The 18,988-nt window shown below is 36.0% G+C and overlaps 1 protein-coding gene across 8 annotated transcripts in view; it reads right to left on the reverse strand.

The window, feature by feature from the left end:
* KMT2A (lysine methyltransferase 2A) overlaps nt 1-18,988 on the reverse strand; it is a 71,514-nt gene that overhangs the window by 23,881 nt on the left and 28,645 nt on the right. For 6 of the 8 annotated variants that reach the window (XM_025047494.1, XM_015590111.2, XM_025047491.1 and 3 more), the window contains 23 exons: nt 18,297-18,474; nt 17,218-17,452; nt 15,487-15,551; nt 14,683-15,060; nt 14,267-14,340; nt 13,099-13,230; nt 12,429-12,542; nt 10,331-10,477; nt 9,813-9,908; nt 9,465-9,585; nt 8,436-8,558; nt 7,822-8,006; nt 6,646-6,819; nt 5,808-5,918; nt 5,443-5,516; nt 4,646-4,839; nt 4,224-4,330; nt 3,269-3,406; nt 2,401-2,559; nt 2,015-2,132; nt 1,755-1,833; nt 435-595; nt 67-252 (listed from right to left, as the gene is read on the reverse strand). In XM_025047494.1, coding sequence (XP_024903262.1) covers nt 67-252; nt 435-595; nt 1,755-1,833; nt 2,015-2,132; nt 2,401-2,559; nt 3,269-3,406; nt 4,224-4,330; nt 4,646-4,839; nt 5,443-5,516; nt 5,808-5,918; nt 6,646-6,819; nt 7,822-8,006; nt 8,436-8,558; nt 9,465-9,585; nt 9,813-9,908; nt 10,331-10,477; nt 12,429-12,542; nt 13,099-13,230; nt 14,267-14,340; nt 14,683-15,060; nt 15,487-15,551; nt 17,218-17,452; nt 18,297-18,474 — 3,349 coding nt within the window. The remainder of the gene's footprint in view (nt 1-66; nt 253-434; nt 596-1,754; nt 1,834-2,014; nt 2,133-2,400; nt 2,560-3,268; nt 3,407-4,223; nt 4,331-4,645; nt 4,840-5,442; nt 5,517-5,807; nt 5,919-6,645; nt 6,820-7,821; nt 8,007-8,435; nt 8,559-9,464; nt 9,586-9,812; nt 9,909-10,330; nt 10,478-12,428; nt 12,543-13,098; nt 13,231-14,266; nt 14,341-14,682; nt 15,061-15,486; nt 15,552-17,217; nt 17,453-18,296; nt 18,475-18,988) is intronic. The other 2 variants (XM_025047489.1, XM_025047490.1) reach the window with 2 other exon arrangements.

An 18,988-nucleotide genomic window follows, 5' to 3' on the forward strand; every position in this document is an offset into this window, starting at 1 on the left:
AGTTGCCTAAAAGAAGAACAAACTCATCTTTGAGCTGACTTTGTTGGAGTCAATGAAGTCTTTTACCTGCAGAGGGCAATGGCCGACAGCCAGGGGATCTCTGTATTGGAGAATAACTGGGTGTTCGAATCCTAGGGACCTTTGAGATGACATGATAAAAACAGGAACCAGATGTTTGCGTATGAGGAGGTCGGTCTGGTGATGGAGGACTTACAATTTCAGCTGTGTTTTGACTTTCTTTAGATGAAATTTCTGTGGTACGATATAAAAACCTTCATTAAGAAAAGTCTAATATCAAACAATAGAAAGCCAGCTACGAGGTAAATATCAAAAGGGGAACAAATGAGATCTCCCAAAGAAATGACTTTTTCCTATGCTTCAATCCCAATACTCCCCAAAATCTAATTCAAGTTCCATCTTGATTAAAGACTAACCTGCAAAAGATGTTGGACTATGAGCGATGGTCCTATTTTCATCATGTTCAACAGTGCTGTTGATATCTGGCTCTACAACTGGAGGTCGGCATTCTACTATCTTGCATGTATACACACAGCGCTTGCGAGCATCTGTGGTGCTCCAGTATACCCTGGAACACCTAGCAAACAGATTTGTAAAAATGACCACAAATTAGAGAACAGAAGCAAAGACTAATGTGTCAAAACCTCTTCTCATCCTAGGTTCCAGTCTCCCTCATTTATAGAATTTAGCTTTACTTCATGAATTCTTATTATAGATTTCCCTAGTTGAGGTGTTCCAAGCTTTTTGAAGTCCTCGGGGTTTTTTTAGCCTCTCAGAAAATATCAGATCTTTTTTTATTGTATCATAGCCTAAAATGCAGAGAAAGAAAAATACTAACTACTACAAGAAACAGTTATTGGCCTTCAGGAAGAGACTACTGCCCCGCAATGTGTACAAAGCAAGGAACGAGCAAACCCGAGGTGTTTCCTTTGGAAGAAAAGCCCCATGAGACAAGAGAAATGTAAGTGCTTCAAATTTTCTGGATGCTGATGGAGCCTACTTTATACAAAGAGCTTCCAGCTAAATGTGGAGTATAGACTGTGTCATCAGAATTAGAATGCAGGAATAAGTTGAAGTACATACATATAACGAAATAAGACTCTAAAAGGGAGAGATAAAAAAAGAATCTTAAATTTATATTGTCAGCTTGCTAAAAGTTTAAGCAATTTACTTCATATAGGAAAGATAAAAAATTCTTACTGGGGAATCTGATTATTATTGAGGAGAAATGCCTTTTTAGAAGGACCTATAAAAATGTAAAATTGAGGACAGAGGCGTGAGGTATATGATCTATGACAACAATCTGGATTGAATCTAGATGAATGGAATTTGGTGGAATCTCAAGAGACTGACCTTGTATTCCTATTTAGGTTTTATTTACAATTGGTTCTGAAAAATTTTTTAATTTAAGTATAGTTGGTATACAATATCATATTCATTATATTAGCTTCAGGTATACGATACAGTGATTCAACATTTTTATACCTTACAATGTGATCACCTCACTAATTCTGGTAATCATCTGTCACTATGTAAACTTATCACAATATTATTTAACACTTTCCTTCCATCACTGGATTTAGCCAACATAAAATGATACTTTAGTCCTAATCCAAAAGAAGTAGTAAAAAAAGTAGTTAATTTTTAATAGCAATTAAAAGTAGCTAACAAGTATGGCTCATTGCTTCAGAGTGCCCAAATTGTGGGAGCTGTTGTCCTCTTACTGCACTACTTACTGATATCCAATAGGAAAGAGCTTATCTTCACAATCAGAGAGATCATTCAGAATTCCTAAGCAGTCAATTGTCATGGAGCCTAGCCAAGGAAAAAAGAACTTATTAAAGAAGATAATGAGATATTTATGTGTATATACACAAATACATATGTGTATATAGATATATAGATAGACATATATAAAATAATTTTATAACTGAAGTCTAGAAAGTACCCCAGTGCTACAGCCAGACTTCCCCTACAACCAAGGCCCATGTCATACCAATCATCATGTGGATATTTTCTGGTTCCAAGCCATTAAGAAACTTCCTTCTCAAGCTTATTCCTTCGAAGTCCACAAACACTCTTCTAAATACTTCAAATCCATTCTCAGGAACCACCTTAAATGGAAACCCAGGGTAGCTGTTAATAGGGTGCCCCTTTATAAATTATGCTCATAATACTGACTCTCTCAGAGGGAAAGTATAGAGCATATCTTAAAATCACCCTTCTGCTTCACTAGCAGGACTTCTGTATTTCTCCTAAAAGGAGGAGATTCTAGGACCACCTAGTAGGAAGATAAAACAAAGTTTATCATCTTGCTTGCTATATTCAGCCTATGTTCCTTGAGTTTCTAGAGAATTCAAAAAGCAATTAACACTCTCTCACCTCGCCTTTGATCAAATCCCGATGTCGTTGGCAATATACTTTTTTATCATCCAGAAAAACACAGTTCTTGGCTCGGGAACACATGAAGTGATAGTTGCTGGTGCAGGATGTGAGACAGCAACCCACAGTGGCTCCTGGCTTTTGGCAGAATTCACATCTCTAACAATCCAGAAAGAACAGAGTCCTATTCAGACTTTCAGATGTTTTAGCCATTTTTCACCTCCTCTACAGAATACCCCATTCTGGGTTTCCTACATTTCATTTTGTTTATTGATAATCTGCTGATTACAGAGAAGCGATGTGAGCCATAAAGCCTGCTCTACCATTCCTCTCTTTCCCACTGTCCATGGGGCCCTGTAACTACTAAATTTAAATATTATAATTTGATTTAGAATCTGGACTAAAACATAGTTTTTCTTCTAAAATACAAGATTGATTTAGAGAAGATGAAACTCAAGATTATGTTAAAACACCATCCTGCTAGAAAGCTATCATATCTGAAAGAACTCAGTTCTAAAAATATTATACTAGTCAGAAGCCTAACAGTTCTCTAGTTAATAGGCTTAACAGGCAAACATCATTACAATTCAAAGATTTCCTTAGCTCATGTCACCACTTTATTCTGTCACAGTCACAATCTGGGCTCCTCTCCAGGGAAGACTTCTTTTTTTCCTTTGCACCCATCCTCCAAGGGTAAGAATAATAATTTGCCTATAGTGTACACCAATACTTGTTACTGACTAACCACTCTGAAAGCACTCTGAAGGCACTATGAAAAATATCAGTGAGGCAGCAGGTGGCCACAGAAAGAACATCTGGAGACTGAGAGGGAATCTCTTCTGCACATTTACCCACCACAAGTTCTTACCAGCTGCTTGCCCCTGATCACAGCCATATGCACATTCTTTAGTGATCCATCATCATCTTCAAACACTTCTGCTGACCACAAAGCACAATTGACATGTGTCCACTCATTTTGGCCAATGTATAGCAAACGGCCAGCATCCTATGAAATAAAGGCATTTTTTTATTTAAAAAAATATAATGTCAAAGATTTTCCTTGGTATTTGCTTTATATCAGTCAAGACAACTTCAATAAGTCAATTAAAATTCTTTAACTTAGGAATATATGCAAAAATTATGATCCTTTTTAAATGTTTCTATTTCCATTTTCCTCCTTTCTGAGTACCTTTTCCATGAACTGGAATTATTTTATAAACACAGAGAATTAAAAAATAAGCAATGTTGTAAATTTATAAAAGTGCACTGACTTCTTTAAAACTGTATTTCAGAGTCAGTTCTCTCAGCTTGTACTAAAAAAACTTTTTTTATTATAAGCTTACTATATGCCAAGCACTAAGGCTTTACATAAATTATTTCCTTTAATCCTCATAACCATTCTGAGGTTTTTTTTATCCTCGTTTTAAAAATGAAACTGAGGGTCAGAGAAGCTCCTTACCAAGGTCAATAACTAAGCAATAAGGCACAGCAATGGATGCAGGCAGCCTGCCAGAACTAAAGATCTTAACCATTCTGCTATATTACACTAAACACAAGCTATTTAATACACAACTTCTATTTTATTGACTTTCATAAAATCTTTTAGAGGAACTTCCCATAGAAATTACTAGACATCAGCAGGTTAATTTAAGGCAGATCATCTTTTAAAGCAACTAAATCAGTTACTGAAGAAACCTCCAAGTTCCACAATCTAAGTGACATTCATTAAGCAAATGGCACTCAGTCATAAAATTTAGACACAAAGAACAAACAGTTCATTACAGACATCTAATAAGTAGGACCCTGTATGCCAAAGTACTTACATTAGCACTGTCATCACCATATGCCAAACATAATGCACACTGTCTATTATCTTCTATGCCTGGGGGTGGGTTCAGTTCTGGACTATCTTCTCGACTTCTATCAGTACCTTGGAGACCCAAAAGACATTCAGTTAAAACTGGCAATACTATGTCTGATTTCGAAGAAAAAAGAAAACAATTCAGCTTAAATTGCCTATAAACACTTCATAAAAGTGTCCAAAGTTATGCTATCTCAATGTCTATTACATTAGAGTATTTATACCAATTCCTTATTAACATTCCAAGTGAAGCAAAAATATGATTTTATTATATTTAAGAATGACCTGAGAATTTCTAATATGGAAGTATATTAAATTTAGATTCACGGTCAATCATTTGCAACTAGAGAGAAATGGATAAAGACTCTTCATTTGGTGCCTTACTCAAAATTGGTGGTGTAGGAGGATGTAGAGGAGTTGGTGAGTCTGGCTCTCCAGGCCCTTTAGGTTTGGGAGCTGGAATAATTTTCTTCATTAAAGGAGGCTGCTCAGTGTGGCTGTTTTCCTCTCGCTCCTGCCACTGAGCATAATTATGGTCAAGTGAAGGTGGAAGCACTGCGTTTGGTAACATCCCACTGCTGAAAATAATTGATTCAACAAATATTTATTGAACTCCTACAATATACCCAGAACTGTATAAAATAATCAAATTCTTGATATCATCAGGTCTCAGCCCCATCTACAAGCCATTCACAGAATTTAAGAGCGAGTCACAAAATTTGGAAACTGTCTAAATGTTCTATTATTTTTAAAAATACATTCTTAATGTATGACTCTTGGTTAAACTCCCAGAAATAAATAATAACCTTATCAAAGAATCAAAATTTACTGGAAGAAAAATTCAAGGCTAAATATGAAGAATCAAGAGAGGTAGACGGCATCAAACGTGATTAAAATAGAACACAATTATAACAAGCCCAATTATGAGGTTATAAATAGAACACGTGTACATACACCACAAATTAAACCAGGTTCTTTAAAATGTAACAAATGCAGAAAAAAAAGGGCAATACACTATAATAAACATTAAGTGTTATCTCTAAGCCAGTACTTAAAAGGCATTTTAACCTTTTAATCTTTTAATATTAAAACCTAGTCTATAAAAACCTCAATCTAGAAATATAAGAACTCTCAGATTTCTAGCTGATGAGGAGAATAAAAGTAATACAGAATTCACTTACTTGCTTGATACTTTATTTGGCTCCCAAAACCTGGACTTTTTGACACTGAACCATGGAAAAACACGCTCCATTTGCTAAGAGAAAAACAAACAAACAAAATGTAAGCATGTGGACATTCACTTGGAAACCACAACTTCACACCAGCTTCTCTGTCAATGTGAAGACAATGTCAGGCCACCAAGGGAAAGACCCATCCACTCTGGCGACCTCACCAACTTCCTCTCAAAGAATCAGGAGAATGAATTAAACCAAAAGATGTTTTATACACATAACAAAGCAAAATGTAGAAGACAAAAATCCATTCTGCTCACGGGGTAATTACCCATAGATAAGCATTAAAAACACGAACTATTCATATCATTCACCCGAATAAAGAAGGACTTGACCATGCTGTTGGCTTTCTTAATCTCTGGCTGTCCTCCATCAGAATTAATGGCTGCTTGAATGATCTTCACGATATCATCACTGAACTCCAACTGTATACAAAAAAACAAGCATTAATTATTCATAAAACAATGTGCTCTCAAAATCGCTTCCTCCTTCCCTCCTAAGTCATCTGGCACAGACAGCCACTAGAAAACTGACGTCTCATCTTAATAGTGTAATTTCTCTTTAGAGGAGAAGTCTGAGATTCAGCTCCCAATTAACTTGTGGTAGTCAACAGATGCAGGGCTAATAAGGCAAGAATACAAATAAAATAGCCGTATCATGGTAAGTTACCCAAAAGAACCACAATTTTTCATTTAGACTAAAATGAATAAACAAGTGAATAGCAAATACGGACCTTGAGTTAACAGATGATCATTTCTTTATACTTTTAAAACCATAAAATTAAAAGGCATCTATCTACAAATGAATATCCAAATGTTATCTCAAAAGGGACAAATTAACTTCACATTTTACCATTTATCATTTTTCCATATAATATTTTTAATATAAGTTAATTTAATATAAAATAATTTTCAGAGAACTCAGATGAAAGCCAAATAAAAAGAACCAATTTCAGATACTACCTTCCCTATCATAACCTATCTTCTGAAACACAGAGCTTAACTCAGGTATTTTTAGGTATCTGAAGCTACATGACATTTCTAAATATAACACAACTCATCTTTTAATGCTTACACCCAGATTCATCCTCCAAAAGACCCAAGGAAGCTAAACTGGCACTTGAAATTTTGGTAGTTTGCTGTAGAAACATACCACAGATATGTAGTTTCCTTGGTCCATTTTCCTCTTGACTCCCTCCAGATCTAAAGGCTGCTGGTCTTCCTGCTTGCTGACTTCAGTAAGCACCGGTGGGTCAGGTCCTTCTGGGGAGCTGCGGGAAGGTATACTCTCCTCTGTCTCAGGATTTAAGTCTGGAGGCTTGGCCGCCTGTTGCCAGGAAAAATGTGTTTGTTTTATCTAACACTGAAAATGAGGCATCTATGCAAATTCCGTTAAAATTAATAAAGATGGTACTGAATGATTCATAGTACAACACATAAAGAACATGAAAATAATAAAAGATTTCTCCAACAATAGGAAAGTTAAAAGGAGCCAGTTATCTAACAGCCTGGCTAAGCTAACTTAAGAGCTTCGTTTAATAACTTCCAAACCTAATATGAAGAAATAGAAACTATCCAGTTCTTTCTGAGTAAGACATAGATGGCAGCTAATTTTCCTATGCCAAAAAAAAAAAAAAGGAGCTTTATTAAAAGACAAAGCAGAAGTCTAGTTCTGAGATAAAGCTATCCATGTGGTTCTTCTAACATGATACCTTGTGTTCCCAGTGACTACATACAAACGTATAGTTCACAACTTGTACAGATAAAAAGTAGTGGTTTTCAAATTATGCCCTGAAGAGCCCTAGGAATTTCCCACAGCCGAAGGGTCTCTAGCTCCACTATCATCTTAGACTAGGCCTCCATTTTCTCTATTACCTAGATGACTATAACTGTCTCCTCACCACTGCTCCTGCCTCTAGGCTCAGCGCTCTCCATACTTACCCCTCTCTCTAATCAGAATCACTTTTTTTCTAAAAAAACATTCTAATCGGGTTACTCTTTTGGATGAAGTCCTTCATTGGCCCCATTGCCTTCAGAGTTAAAAGTCCAAAGATCTTATAACAGCAAGGCCTTTGAAGACATGATGCCTTCCTATTTCTTACCCCAAAGAAGGTCCTACCCTTGGCTCTAAAAATGCTCTTAATGGTTTAAGGACAAAACAAGCAACTCTACAAAACTACATGAAGAATGAAGCAAAAAAATTTTTTAAAGCAAAAATTTTTAAAGCAAAAAAAAAAAGAAAAGGAATACTAAACAAAAAACATTCCACTACTAGGTAAAAATCACCTAAGAACAAACTCTCAGAAAACAAAATGAGACTTGGGCCTACCTGTCGGTAGCGTAGCAAGTGGCTGGTGGTACGAGAGTTCAACAAGGCTGTTAGAACTTGCTTCAGAGATATCTGTAGCTCTTTTTCAAGGGCCAGTCGCCACTCTGCAGGGTGCCGCTCAGTACAGTTCACACACGTGTAGGCCACACTTTCTGGTAGATTAGATAGAATCTCATACATCTCATCTAGGAAAACAAAACCTACAATGAAGAGGTGCTTTGAAGAGTGGGAGAAAGGAAAAAGAGGAAACTATTCCACTAAACTTAATATAAAGCTATATGTTAGGAACAGTATTAAGACCCTAATATCCCCTAAAAACTCACACATATTGATCTCCAAAAGGACATTATTAATACTAATCCAGGATTTGGTTACTGGGGAATTAGTAGGTTATGGTACCAGCAAAGGACAGCAAGTAAATATATCCGAGGGATATGTTCAAGATAAATGAGCATGAACTTGACATAATGCTGTTTATTCTAAAAACCAAAAAGAAACATTTTTTTTAAGACTTCAAATAACAAAACTACCAGAATTTTACATTTGTTGTACTTTGGGAGCTGTTAATGCAGCTGTATCAAGAAAGAAGGAAACTGTAATAAAAAGGCTCCAACCTTCTGTACCTGAAAGATTCTCACATTTGGAATGAACCCAGCGATCACATTTCCCACATTGCATCATCTTACTCTCATAGTCATCATCATCGTAACACTTATCACAGAGAGGACAGAAGTTTCCTGAAAGCAAAACAAAGTTTTCAACAGTGCTCTGGTTCACACACCAGTGACTCTAAAGCTCTTGACTTACATATGCCAACCTGATCTAAAATGAAAGCCACTATTTCTTCTTCTGGAACTACTTACACATGCCAGCATGGATCTACTTTGGGATGTTTACATATTACTATAAAGTGTCAAGATTATTCTGATCTCTTACAATATGCCACTAGTTCTCTTCTTTAGACCCATTTTTAAAGGTCATGAGGTAGATTTAGATAATAGACGAATGGAAGAGAGACCTTTATCTCTTAAACATATCAAAGAAATGTTTAAATTTTTAAAAAGAGGTGAGGATATGGGAGAAAAATACAGTTAATTTACACTTTCCCTTATTCCTAGTGCTTTTACAGTAGGGCTTAGAGCAGCATTTCCTAAAATTCTGCACAATGTACAACCTTCAACAATTTGCTTTATCCATGTATCCCCTCTTATTTTTTACTTAATAGACTTAAAATCAATTTGCTTATTTTAAATAACTTCAATATTTTAAATTATCCTGAGTAAAAGAATGAGTATAATATGTTATAATTCTTTTCTAGCATAACTATTAAAATACAATGTTTGACTCAGTACCACCTTAAATCATTTCTGAAACAATCAAATATCTATATACCTTATACCTCAAGAAATATCAGCTCAGAGCATTTCTTTGTGGTTAGTTATTATAAAACGTCCCCCCCTAATTATTCCCATATAAACTAATAGAACATTTCTAATTGCTATAATTCTCTGTGTAAAGAAAAGAGCAAGCCCAAGAATTTCGTAAATGTGTCTAAATGGTATACTGGACTAGGAAGTGTTCCCCCTCCAAAACACCAAGTACAACATCTAGAAGTTGACAAAACTGCTTTTTTTTTGAGCTACCTTTAGCAAAGAGTTTGGCACAATCATGGCACAGCGAGAAATCGTGAGACCACTGTGCATCCCACCCTTTGCCTGGAGTTGTGGATCCACAGCTCTTACAACGAACACACTTGGTACAGATCTGGAAGAGAAAAGAAATTGAATAGCATTTCTTATATTTAGTATCTCTTCTTATTTAAAAAAGTCACAAATGTCTATAACTGACTTTTCTACTGAGATTGCTTTTTCTAATGAGGCAAAAAAAATTGTTACATGGGTATCCTCAAGCAAAAATATTCTTATTATAAGCTGTGCAAGTCCACAGTCCCACAACAATGCTCTCTGAAACAATATAACATGTGTACTCACCCAAACTTTCTTTTTCTTTGTGGGTTTAGTGGGGTAGTTAGGTCCCAGGCACTCAGGGTGATAACTGTTTCGGCACTTATTACATTCCAGCAGCTGCTATAAAAAAATATAAAGGCAAAAGGGTGAGCATCACATCACCTTCCCTAAACACCTATTACTACTTCATACCCCATTTCATACTTATCTTCAAGTAAGTATAACACATGATTATAACAGTTTAAATTTCTTCATAAATTATCTTCTCTCAATTAAAGCACAGGGATTTATTTCCTACCTAAGGCATTCAATGATGAATATTCTTACAAGGTAGATCTGATTTATTTGAGATTTTATCCAATGCCAAGTTTTCTGCTATATTCTCAAAATTAAAACACAAAAATAAGCAACTGATTACACCCAATTAAATAGTCAAAACAGACCAGGCAAAGAGAAAAATATAAATACAAAATCCTAAATCCAAAGGCAGAAATGGAGATAGGGAGTAATACTCTAAGTAGCTGTATTGCTTAGTTTTGTACCTTTGTAGCCTGATGCTGCCTTCCACAGACATGACAGAACTTGCAGCGACGACAACACCAATTTTCCAGCTGGTCCTCCAGAGGGCGCTCGTTCTCTTCTAAACAAAATTTGTGGAAGGGCTCACAACAGACTTGGCAATACACAAACTACAGAAAGATGGAAACAAAAGTTGTAAAATAACATGTAGACATATCAAGCAAATCCTACTTTTATACTTTGGTCTTTAGGAGTATGGTGCTATCTATATTTTATTCAACATATATTCATTAAGTAATGTCTCTATTTTTTTTAAAAGCACAATATTGGGCACTGCAGGAGATTCAGGGGACTAAAGTGGGAATGGTATTAGAATTATAAAGAAACAAAATAAATATAATCCAAGATTTCATAGAATGTGCTGAGTGCCATAAAATAAACAAAAAGCTGTGGGAATGTAAGAGTCAGGTAGGGGGTAATAAAGAGGATTTTAAAGGTTTTCTACAATATTCTAAACAATTGTAAGCTCTGGTTTATCCTTTCCATGTCTAATTTTAGAAATGTTATTTTCATATTAATATAGGGATTTTCAAAAATTCGAATGAGGATGACCTAGAATTTTCTTTTGCCATAAAAGCATTCTCGGGACTAGTCAAACTTAAATAAGGTCCACAGATTAGACATTAGTAATATACCAATGTATTTCCTGATTTTGGTAATTATACTGTGGTTATACAGGATAATGTCCTTGGTTTTATGAAATATACAGTGAAATATTCAGAAGTTAAAGGGCGTTGTCTGCAACTTGCTCTCAAACTTTTAGGAAAAAAATGTGTTGACATAAAAAAAATGCACATATACTTTATTTCTTATTTTGTAAAATACAAATGCACAAAGAGAAAAGGATAAAGCAAATAAAAACTATTAACATTTGGGGACTCTGGGTGAAAGGGATATGGGAATTCTTTCTACTACTCTTATAAGTTTTCTGGAAATCTGAAATCACATCAACATGAAAAAAGAATTTTAATTCAGGTGGAGGGAGAATTCAACAGGCACTGGTTATGCTTTAGGAGTACAATGAGGGCAGTGGGCTATTAATTAATTCTGTTTTTAAGAATTCTGTGGAATTGCTGTGTACGACTATACAATTTAAATTAGAGCAATTATACTCTGGGAAAAAGAAAACACAGAAGTTGAAGGACTGGTACATAAGTTATTCCTGGGGGTAGCATATATGTAGATGCAAAGCATTAGATTATGTAGGAAAAGAGATAAAGTAGATCCCTAGCACTTGTAGACTAAATATTTTTTGTCTCAATAATATCTAAAGCAACCCTAACATAAACGATACTAAAAGAAACAATTCTGTTTATTATATATACATATATGTAGAAGGGTTTGTTATATATGTATTATATACACACATATAGATACATGTACATATACACGTACAGCAATTTATCTAATTACATTTGTAAGTTAAATGCCGGTAGTACAATTGCTAGGTTAAAGGGCATCCCCTTTTTAAAAATAAACACATACTTCCAAACAGCCCTCAGAAAGAAAGACTAATTTATTAGATTTCCATCAATAGAAAGTCCCCATTTCCAAATAATCCTTTCTATCATATTTAATTTCCAGTTTTTGGTCATCAGAGGTTTAATGCTCCCTCCCACCATGTTTTTATTTCTCATTTGGTGAATTATATATTCCTGTCTGTACAACCTATACTTTTACTGGATGTTAGTCCTTTTTCTTAGTAATTGCTAAGAGTTCTCTAGAGACAAAGGGGTTTTGGTACTCAATATAAAACCATCAAAGCCATCTCTTTTTCAAGAACACTATCTAAACTATGTTTAGATATCTCACTGAAAAATCAGAACTCTAAGAGTAAATTTAAGAGACTATTAAACTTTCCACACTCACTAACTTTGCTACTTTAATAAGAAGCAGATTATTTCTCGAAATTTCTAAAAAACTTCAAAAGCACTTCATTAACAAAACAGGGGATATAGTATCTGCTACATACCAACAAAACAGAACATGATGATTTTTTTCATCACAACAAAATAATCTACTATCATCCTTTTAAAGGTACGACAAGCAGGTTTAACTTACCTCTACGTGCCCGCTACTGGCACAGAGAAAGCAAACCACTCTGGGTGTTATAGGGACAGAGGTTAAGATTCCCAAGCCTCCCATCTCCCATACATTTTCTGTTTCACAATCCTCCTGTGGAAAGAAGAATCATTTATGAAAGTTTTATAATGACACAACTTTGGATAAAAAATAAGGATAAAAAAAGGTAAAATTAGACCAGAACGTCAAGAATAATTTATTTCAGTGAGTTCAAAAATAACTGCTACTTTAAATTTTTTAACCTCACATACAAACTGTTAAAAGGCTCATCTACTGGTTCAATTCACATTAACCAAAAAGCAAAGATATACTGGGATTCAACTTCTCTGTTTTGTTGCTTCATCATCAAGCAATCATCATCGTTTGATAAGTCCTTTGTAAAAGAATTATTTCTTCAGATACTGTTCTCATCTAAACGCACTTTATTACTCAGGATGGGAAGCAGTATTTCAATGCCCATGTTCTTCAGTCAGTTCACAAACAGTGACCAAAAGCTCTCATACACCTGAACCCACCTGCTAATGGTAGTTCTGAATCATTCCTTCACTTAGTGCTGAATTTCCCCTCCTTTAACACCTTTGGTAACATCACTTTCTTCATCTAAAGTCCACAACACTCAATATACTACATGGTTACTAAACACTTTTACCTTAAAGTCCACTCTGATCCTGTGGACTCCATCTGCTGGGATTTTTTGCTTAGAACTATTGCCATTGGAGAGAGTGCTGAGGATGTTCAAAGTGCCAGCATTCTCCTGCTTACTGACTGGAGGTGGTTTTTCCTACAGGGATAGAAGATAAATAAATAACAAACCCACACCCTACATGCCTTCACTTTTACAACAGAAAATAATGCAAATGATAAACCTTATTAATAGATCTGGAAAACATGTTTTCAACATAAGTATCTTATAGAAATGGAGAAGTAATCTTTAGATTTTTTTTTTCCACTGTGGCATTTTATTTGCACATATATATTATATCCCTCAAAAAAGTCCTAGGACTTGTGTTTTCGTCTTGCTTCTTCATGGTCCATGATGCCCGCTGAGGTTGTCAGCACAGTGAAACCAAACTGACGGGACAGGGACAGGTTATTCTGCCAATTTTTTAAATCTTTGAGTTGTACATGCAATCTGGGCTGATTCCCCCACACTTGTTTAACCTGCCTACAAGGTTCACAACAATTTTCCCAGCTCTGTGGTCATCAATGATTTTAAATTTGCCAATGTAACCATTCTTCATCATCACAGTGAGAAACCAGATGACGACATGGCCTAATAAGAACTGGTGTTTGCTTCTCTTTTTGGCACTGTTGATGCTCTTGAGGGCACCAGCCAGGATGGACATGTGCGTCAATACAGTGGCATGGAATGATGCTGTAAAGAGCCAGAAGATTCTTAAAAATCTCCCCACAACTCCTCTCTTCCTTCCTCTCTCTCTCCTTCTTTCTCTCTCTCTTTCTCTCTGTCTCTCTCCACATAAGAAAAATAGTGGGCACAGGGAAGGGTGACTGCTATAGACAAATATTGCTAAAGGATGGTGGAGTGAAAAACTATTATGCTAAGTGGCCTGCAGCATAAGCATAAGCATGTAGGGCCACAAAGAAGGGAAAAACAATCAGGGGAAAGAGACCAAAATAAAGATATAAGCTAAAGCCTAAACCTGAAGTTTGTTAATTTTAAGAATTCCACTGCCATCTACAGAAGCAAAAATGCCATTTCATTCACTCACTCAATTATGTAAACGTCAAGAAGAAAAGCTATTTTCCTATAGATCAGAACACATCCCTGAGAAATGGCAGAGAAACAAATCTCTCACCTTTTCTTTTGGTTTTTGTTTTACAGGAATGCTTGGGCGAGGAGCCACTTTTTTCTGCTTGCTTTGCTCTGGACCTAAAGAATTCAAAATAAATTGCAGTCAGATGCTACTAAACTTACAGTTAATGCTAAAGAGCAAATGACTACTTTAACAATAGGCCTGTGAAGAAAGGGCTATTAGGGAAAAAAGAAAACCTAAACTCTAGACTTTAAATAGGAAATTAAGACAATATCTCCAATTCACTGTTTTTTGCTTCTATTTCTTTATTACTGTATAATGTTTAAAAGAGAGCTAATTTTCTTGAACCAAAGACTTAAAAATATACATTTCAGGTTTCTAAATGCTGTTGAAGAGACATAAGTGTTTTTTTCCTGGTACTTCCAATTTAGCAGTTCCTTCTTGCCTTCCTCACTTACCTGATTCTTGCGGTGGGGGCTGCTTTTTCTTGGGCTCACTAGGAACAGTCTTGGGAACTTCTTTTCTCAGTGGTGCTGTGCTAGGTGGCTGTGGAGGGATGACTGGTGCTGGCTGAGAGGCTTGCTTGCTGGACTTCCTGGAAGTTGGAGTGGTAACTTGTTTGGATTCAGGTCCTGGGGCAGAGGCAGTCCCTTCTTCGCTCTTTTCCTCAATAGGCCTTCGCAGAGGAGGTTCACTATTGCTTTTCTTGGGGGCAGGATCCTCTCTTACTGATGGAGTAGGTTTCTGACTAGAGTCCACCAAGTTCTTCACAACACTGCTCTCTTTGCTCTCTTTCTTTTCACTGGTCTTAGACTTTTTCTCTTTCTTTTTCACAGCTAGGGGGAAAAAACATGGTAAGCGAGAAAATTTTTATTTAAAATAGAAGTATAGGAATGTAACAATCTTATTCTCAGTTTCTTGCAGCTAAAATTGACACTGAAAGGCTCAAGAGAGTTAATTTAAAAAGCCAAGTTGGTCAGGTGAAATAGGTAAAGTTTATTGCTCTAGGAAATGAAACAAACTAATTTTTATATAAATTTTTTAAATGCTTTATTATGAAAATTTTCAAACATACTCTAAGGTAAAGGGAATAGTAAAATGAACCCCCATGTACCTATTACCCGGCTTCAGTAAACATCAAATATCTGGGAAAGAGCAGTACTTAAAAAACAAAAACTAGTACTCTCTTTACACTAGATACACACAGCTATATGGCATTAAAGCAGGAAGCACTTTGGGGAAGATCTTTTTTACAACATTACCTTTTGCTTGCTTCTGAAGATAGGCTTTGGAAGGCATCCACTGCAGATTCTGGCATTTTCTCATCCTATGATAACAAGGAATACCATATAGTAAACAACATTCAGAGGAGAAGAAAACTGGAACAAGTGTTAATTTGTCTGCAAGAATCAGTGAATCTTTATTCAGGTTCATTTTGAGAGCTGAAAAAAAGGACTGCTTGTTACTCAGACTAAATCTGAGCCTTTGAATCCTCTGATCAGCAATTTTACCTACCTTTAGGATCTAAAAGGAGCAAAGATCAAATTATTTTTGAAATAAGACTCAAGTTTCTTGTAACCTAGTACTAACTAGCACCACACACAAAATGATCAGTTGATATTTCTTGTGATCAAATCAGTTTTACTCCCTTATGAGATTGATATTCATATAGTGATCTGAATTCAAAATGGACTAAAATACCCAACAAGTCCTCTGTCTGCCACTATAATGCTATAGGTCTATGTCAGGGCTTTGATATATATTTCCTCCCTCAATTTACTGAAATTCCAACTTAATTTAAAGTTTAAAATTGAATTGAATCCATTTCAACCACTAAATTTAGTATAATTTTATCTTGCTATCATGTATCTTCTTGCTGATCTGTGAATTCTCACTCCTTTGCACTAATGGGACTGAGAAAAGATTTCTGATTAAAGCCAAACTAAACCAAACACAGAACTACTTATTGTCTTCCAGAAATGACCTCTCCAGAAGTAAGTAATACAGCATTTCTCCCAACTATGTTTTACATAAATCACTTTCATCTTATTCATTCATTCAGAAAATATCTGTTGATAGATAATATCTATTCCTTATGCCAGGTACTTTAAGAGATGTTCAATCACCAAAATTTCTGTTTGTGCAACTCTCTTGATCCATTTTAAACAAATGCCAGAGGGCAGAAAGTACATGCACAAACTGACTTTAAAGAAAAGGGAGAAAAGGTAATTACAACTTCCAGATTGAAAATTCCATATGCATGAAAATATTCTGAGTTAAGAGAGCAAAAAGATGTATACGATACCAGAGGGTGGGAGGAAGTGGGGAGGAGGGAGGTAGATGGGGAGAAAAAAATTAAAATCATTTCTTTAATTAAAAAAAAAAAGATGTATACCTGGTATCACCGATACTTCCTGAATGCCATAAAGGTAATTTTATGAGTGATCGAGTAATCAGAGGGATCATTTCATAAACTATATAAATGTCTAACTAATGTACTGTATACCGGAAACTAATTTTTTAAAAAGGTAATTTTAGTTGACCTAATAAACATCATTTTTTAAACCTAAATTTGTCAGTTTTCAAATAAAAAACCCACCAGAGCTGCACTGATATGGTAGCCACTAGGCACATGTGGCTACTTAAATTTAATTAAAATTAAATGAAATGAAAAATGTAGTTCCTTGGCCACTAACTACATTTCAAGTGCTCAATAGCTACATTTAGCTAACGGCCACCATATCAAATGGAGCAAATATAGAACATTTCCACCATTGCAGAATGTTCTGTTAGACAGCACTGTGCCAGAGTATTTATCTAAGCACAACCCAAACCTAGCCACATCACAAAATCCACCTCTGCAACTAATCTTGCAACTCAAGACCTCAATACAACCACATTTAGTTTTCTAATTCATCTCCACAACAAACCAAGCATAAATAAACACCTTCATGGCTGACAGGTCAACAACTCAGAATAAGACACCCACTCACTTGCAGCACTGCTTCTTTATGTTACGGCCACCAAACTTGGGCTTGTCTAAGCAATTGGTACAAAGACCACAGTCCTCAGGCACCTGGCAGCCAGGACACTGCCCACACCGCCTTGACCGCCGTCCTTTCTTTACGGGAGGTTCCTGAGGTGCCTTGTTTCTGGTGACAGGTTTAATTGGTTTGATGGGTGGAGCAAGAGGTTCAGCATCTTCTGAGCCAGCAACTGATGACTTGTCTGTTAAAAAAATATGTCATTAGTTCTGAGAGAATATCTAATTCCTTGTCGGAAGTAAAGATGGAGAGTCTTAAAATCCATTTGTTATCATACACATCCAAACTTTGTTTTAATTGGGGCTCCAAAAAATAAAATGCATTATAATAAAAATATTCATGTGCAGAACTTAGAACCTGTTTAAATAATTATTTGCCTAATAACTTGCAGCTTGATGAGAGCAGAAATCCAAATACTGAAAATAAAACAGTCTAACCTAAAGTTCAAGAATATGAAATGAATGCTTTTGAAGATTCTCTAAACCTCTGAATTTTATATGGCAGTCACCCAGCATTTAAGAACTATATGGCAACTGTGAGAATGTGCCTCCAATCCCAAGGAGCACAACTGACCAAGAGTTCCAGCTGCTGCACTCTGAGTCTGCACTTATCATGGGAGTTGTGCCCAGGCAGTGACTGAGCGAGGCAGGGATGCTAAGGTAGACCTGTTCTTGAGAGCCAGAGGACTCCTCAGACAGTCAGCTTTTGCTCAAGGATAGTCTTGCCAAACTTTATTACATTGTATGGCAGTTTAGGAAGATCTACTCAAGGATTCTCTCCCTCCTTCATTAGGGTCAGACTTGCAGAGCAGTCTGATAGCTCTCCCAGCCTTCCCTGGCTCCCTCTCCATTTTCCCTCACAGGCATTACCTCTAATAAAAGCCTTGTGCATGTACTCCCCTCTTGCTGTTTTCTGGAGGACCCAGACTAACATATAATGCTATGTAGAGCCTACTAGGCATCCCAAGAATGATCAGCAAACAAATTGAATATCTGCTAAGATTTCAAGGTTTGATATCTCTGACCTACCATCATTCCCCATGGAAGACAAAATCTTTTCCCGTTCTTCCCATGGTAAGGCACTCAGGGTGGGCATGTCATCAGGAAATACAGCTCGTTTTCGGCCAAGGGCAACAGCAGCTCTTCTGCAGACATGTTTAATCCGGGGTCCTCGCACAGAGGTCTCCGATGAATCACTTTCTTGACCCTAAATATGAGGCGAGCCAAAAACAAACAATAACAACCACCTATGTTAAATGAAGCCCACATATTTTTGACTAACTTATAATCTAAAATTAACACATACAACTCTAGTTATTTCCAGCTGATAAGCCATATCACTATACAGGAATCAAGTACTTCCGTATCCTAAAATTGGCAGGAAAAAAAGGGGTTCTAATCAAAAAACAGAAATCAACTAAGCTCCTATTCTCAATTATACTACTTCTTGAAAATTTCCCTCAAAATTCAAGTTGCCAGTCTATATTATCAAAAAGTTCAGTCTGGCATAAAAAAGGCTTATCTAATCATAGAATATTTCTTATATTTCCCTGATCAACAGAGAAGTAGGGGGAAATAACCTATAAAGGAAATATAAAAGGCCATGGTTTCAAACAGAAATGTCTCACAATTTAAAGAGCCACTGCTCTTATCACTAGGAGACTAACCAAAAACATCCAAAATGGTGTCAGAAATAAGTCCCTGGTAGAACTCTCAACTGG

Source organism: Pteropus alecto, unplaced genomic scaffold (assembly GCF_000325575.1).
Source record: "Pteropus alecto unplaced genomic scaffold, ASM32557v1 scaffold224, whole genome shotgun sequence".
Taxonomy (NCBI): domain Eukaryota; kingdom Metazoa; phylum Chordata; class Mammalia; order Chiroptera; family Pteropodidae; genus Pteropus; species Pteropus alecto.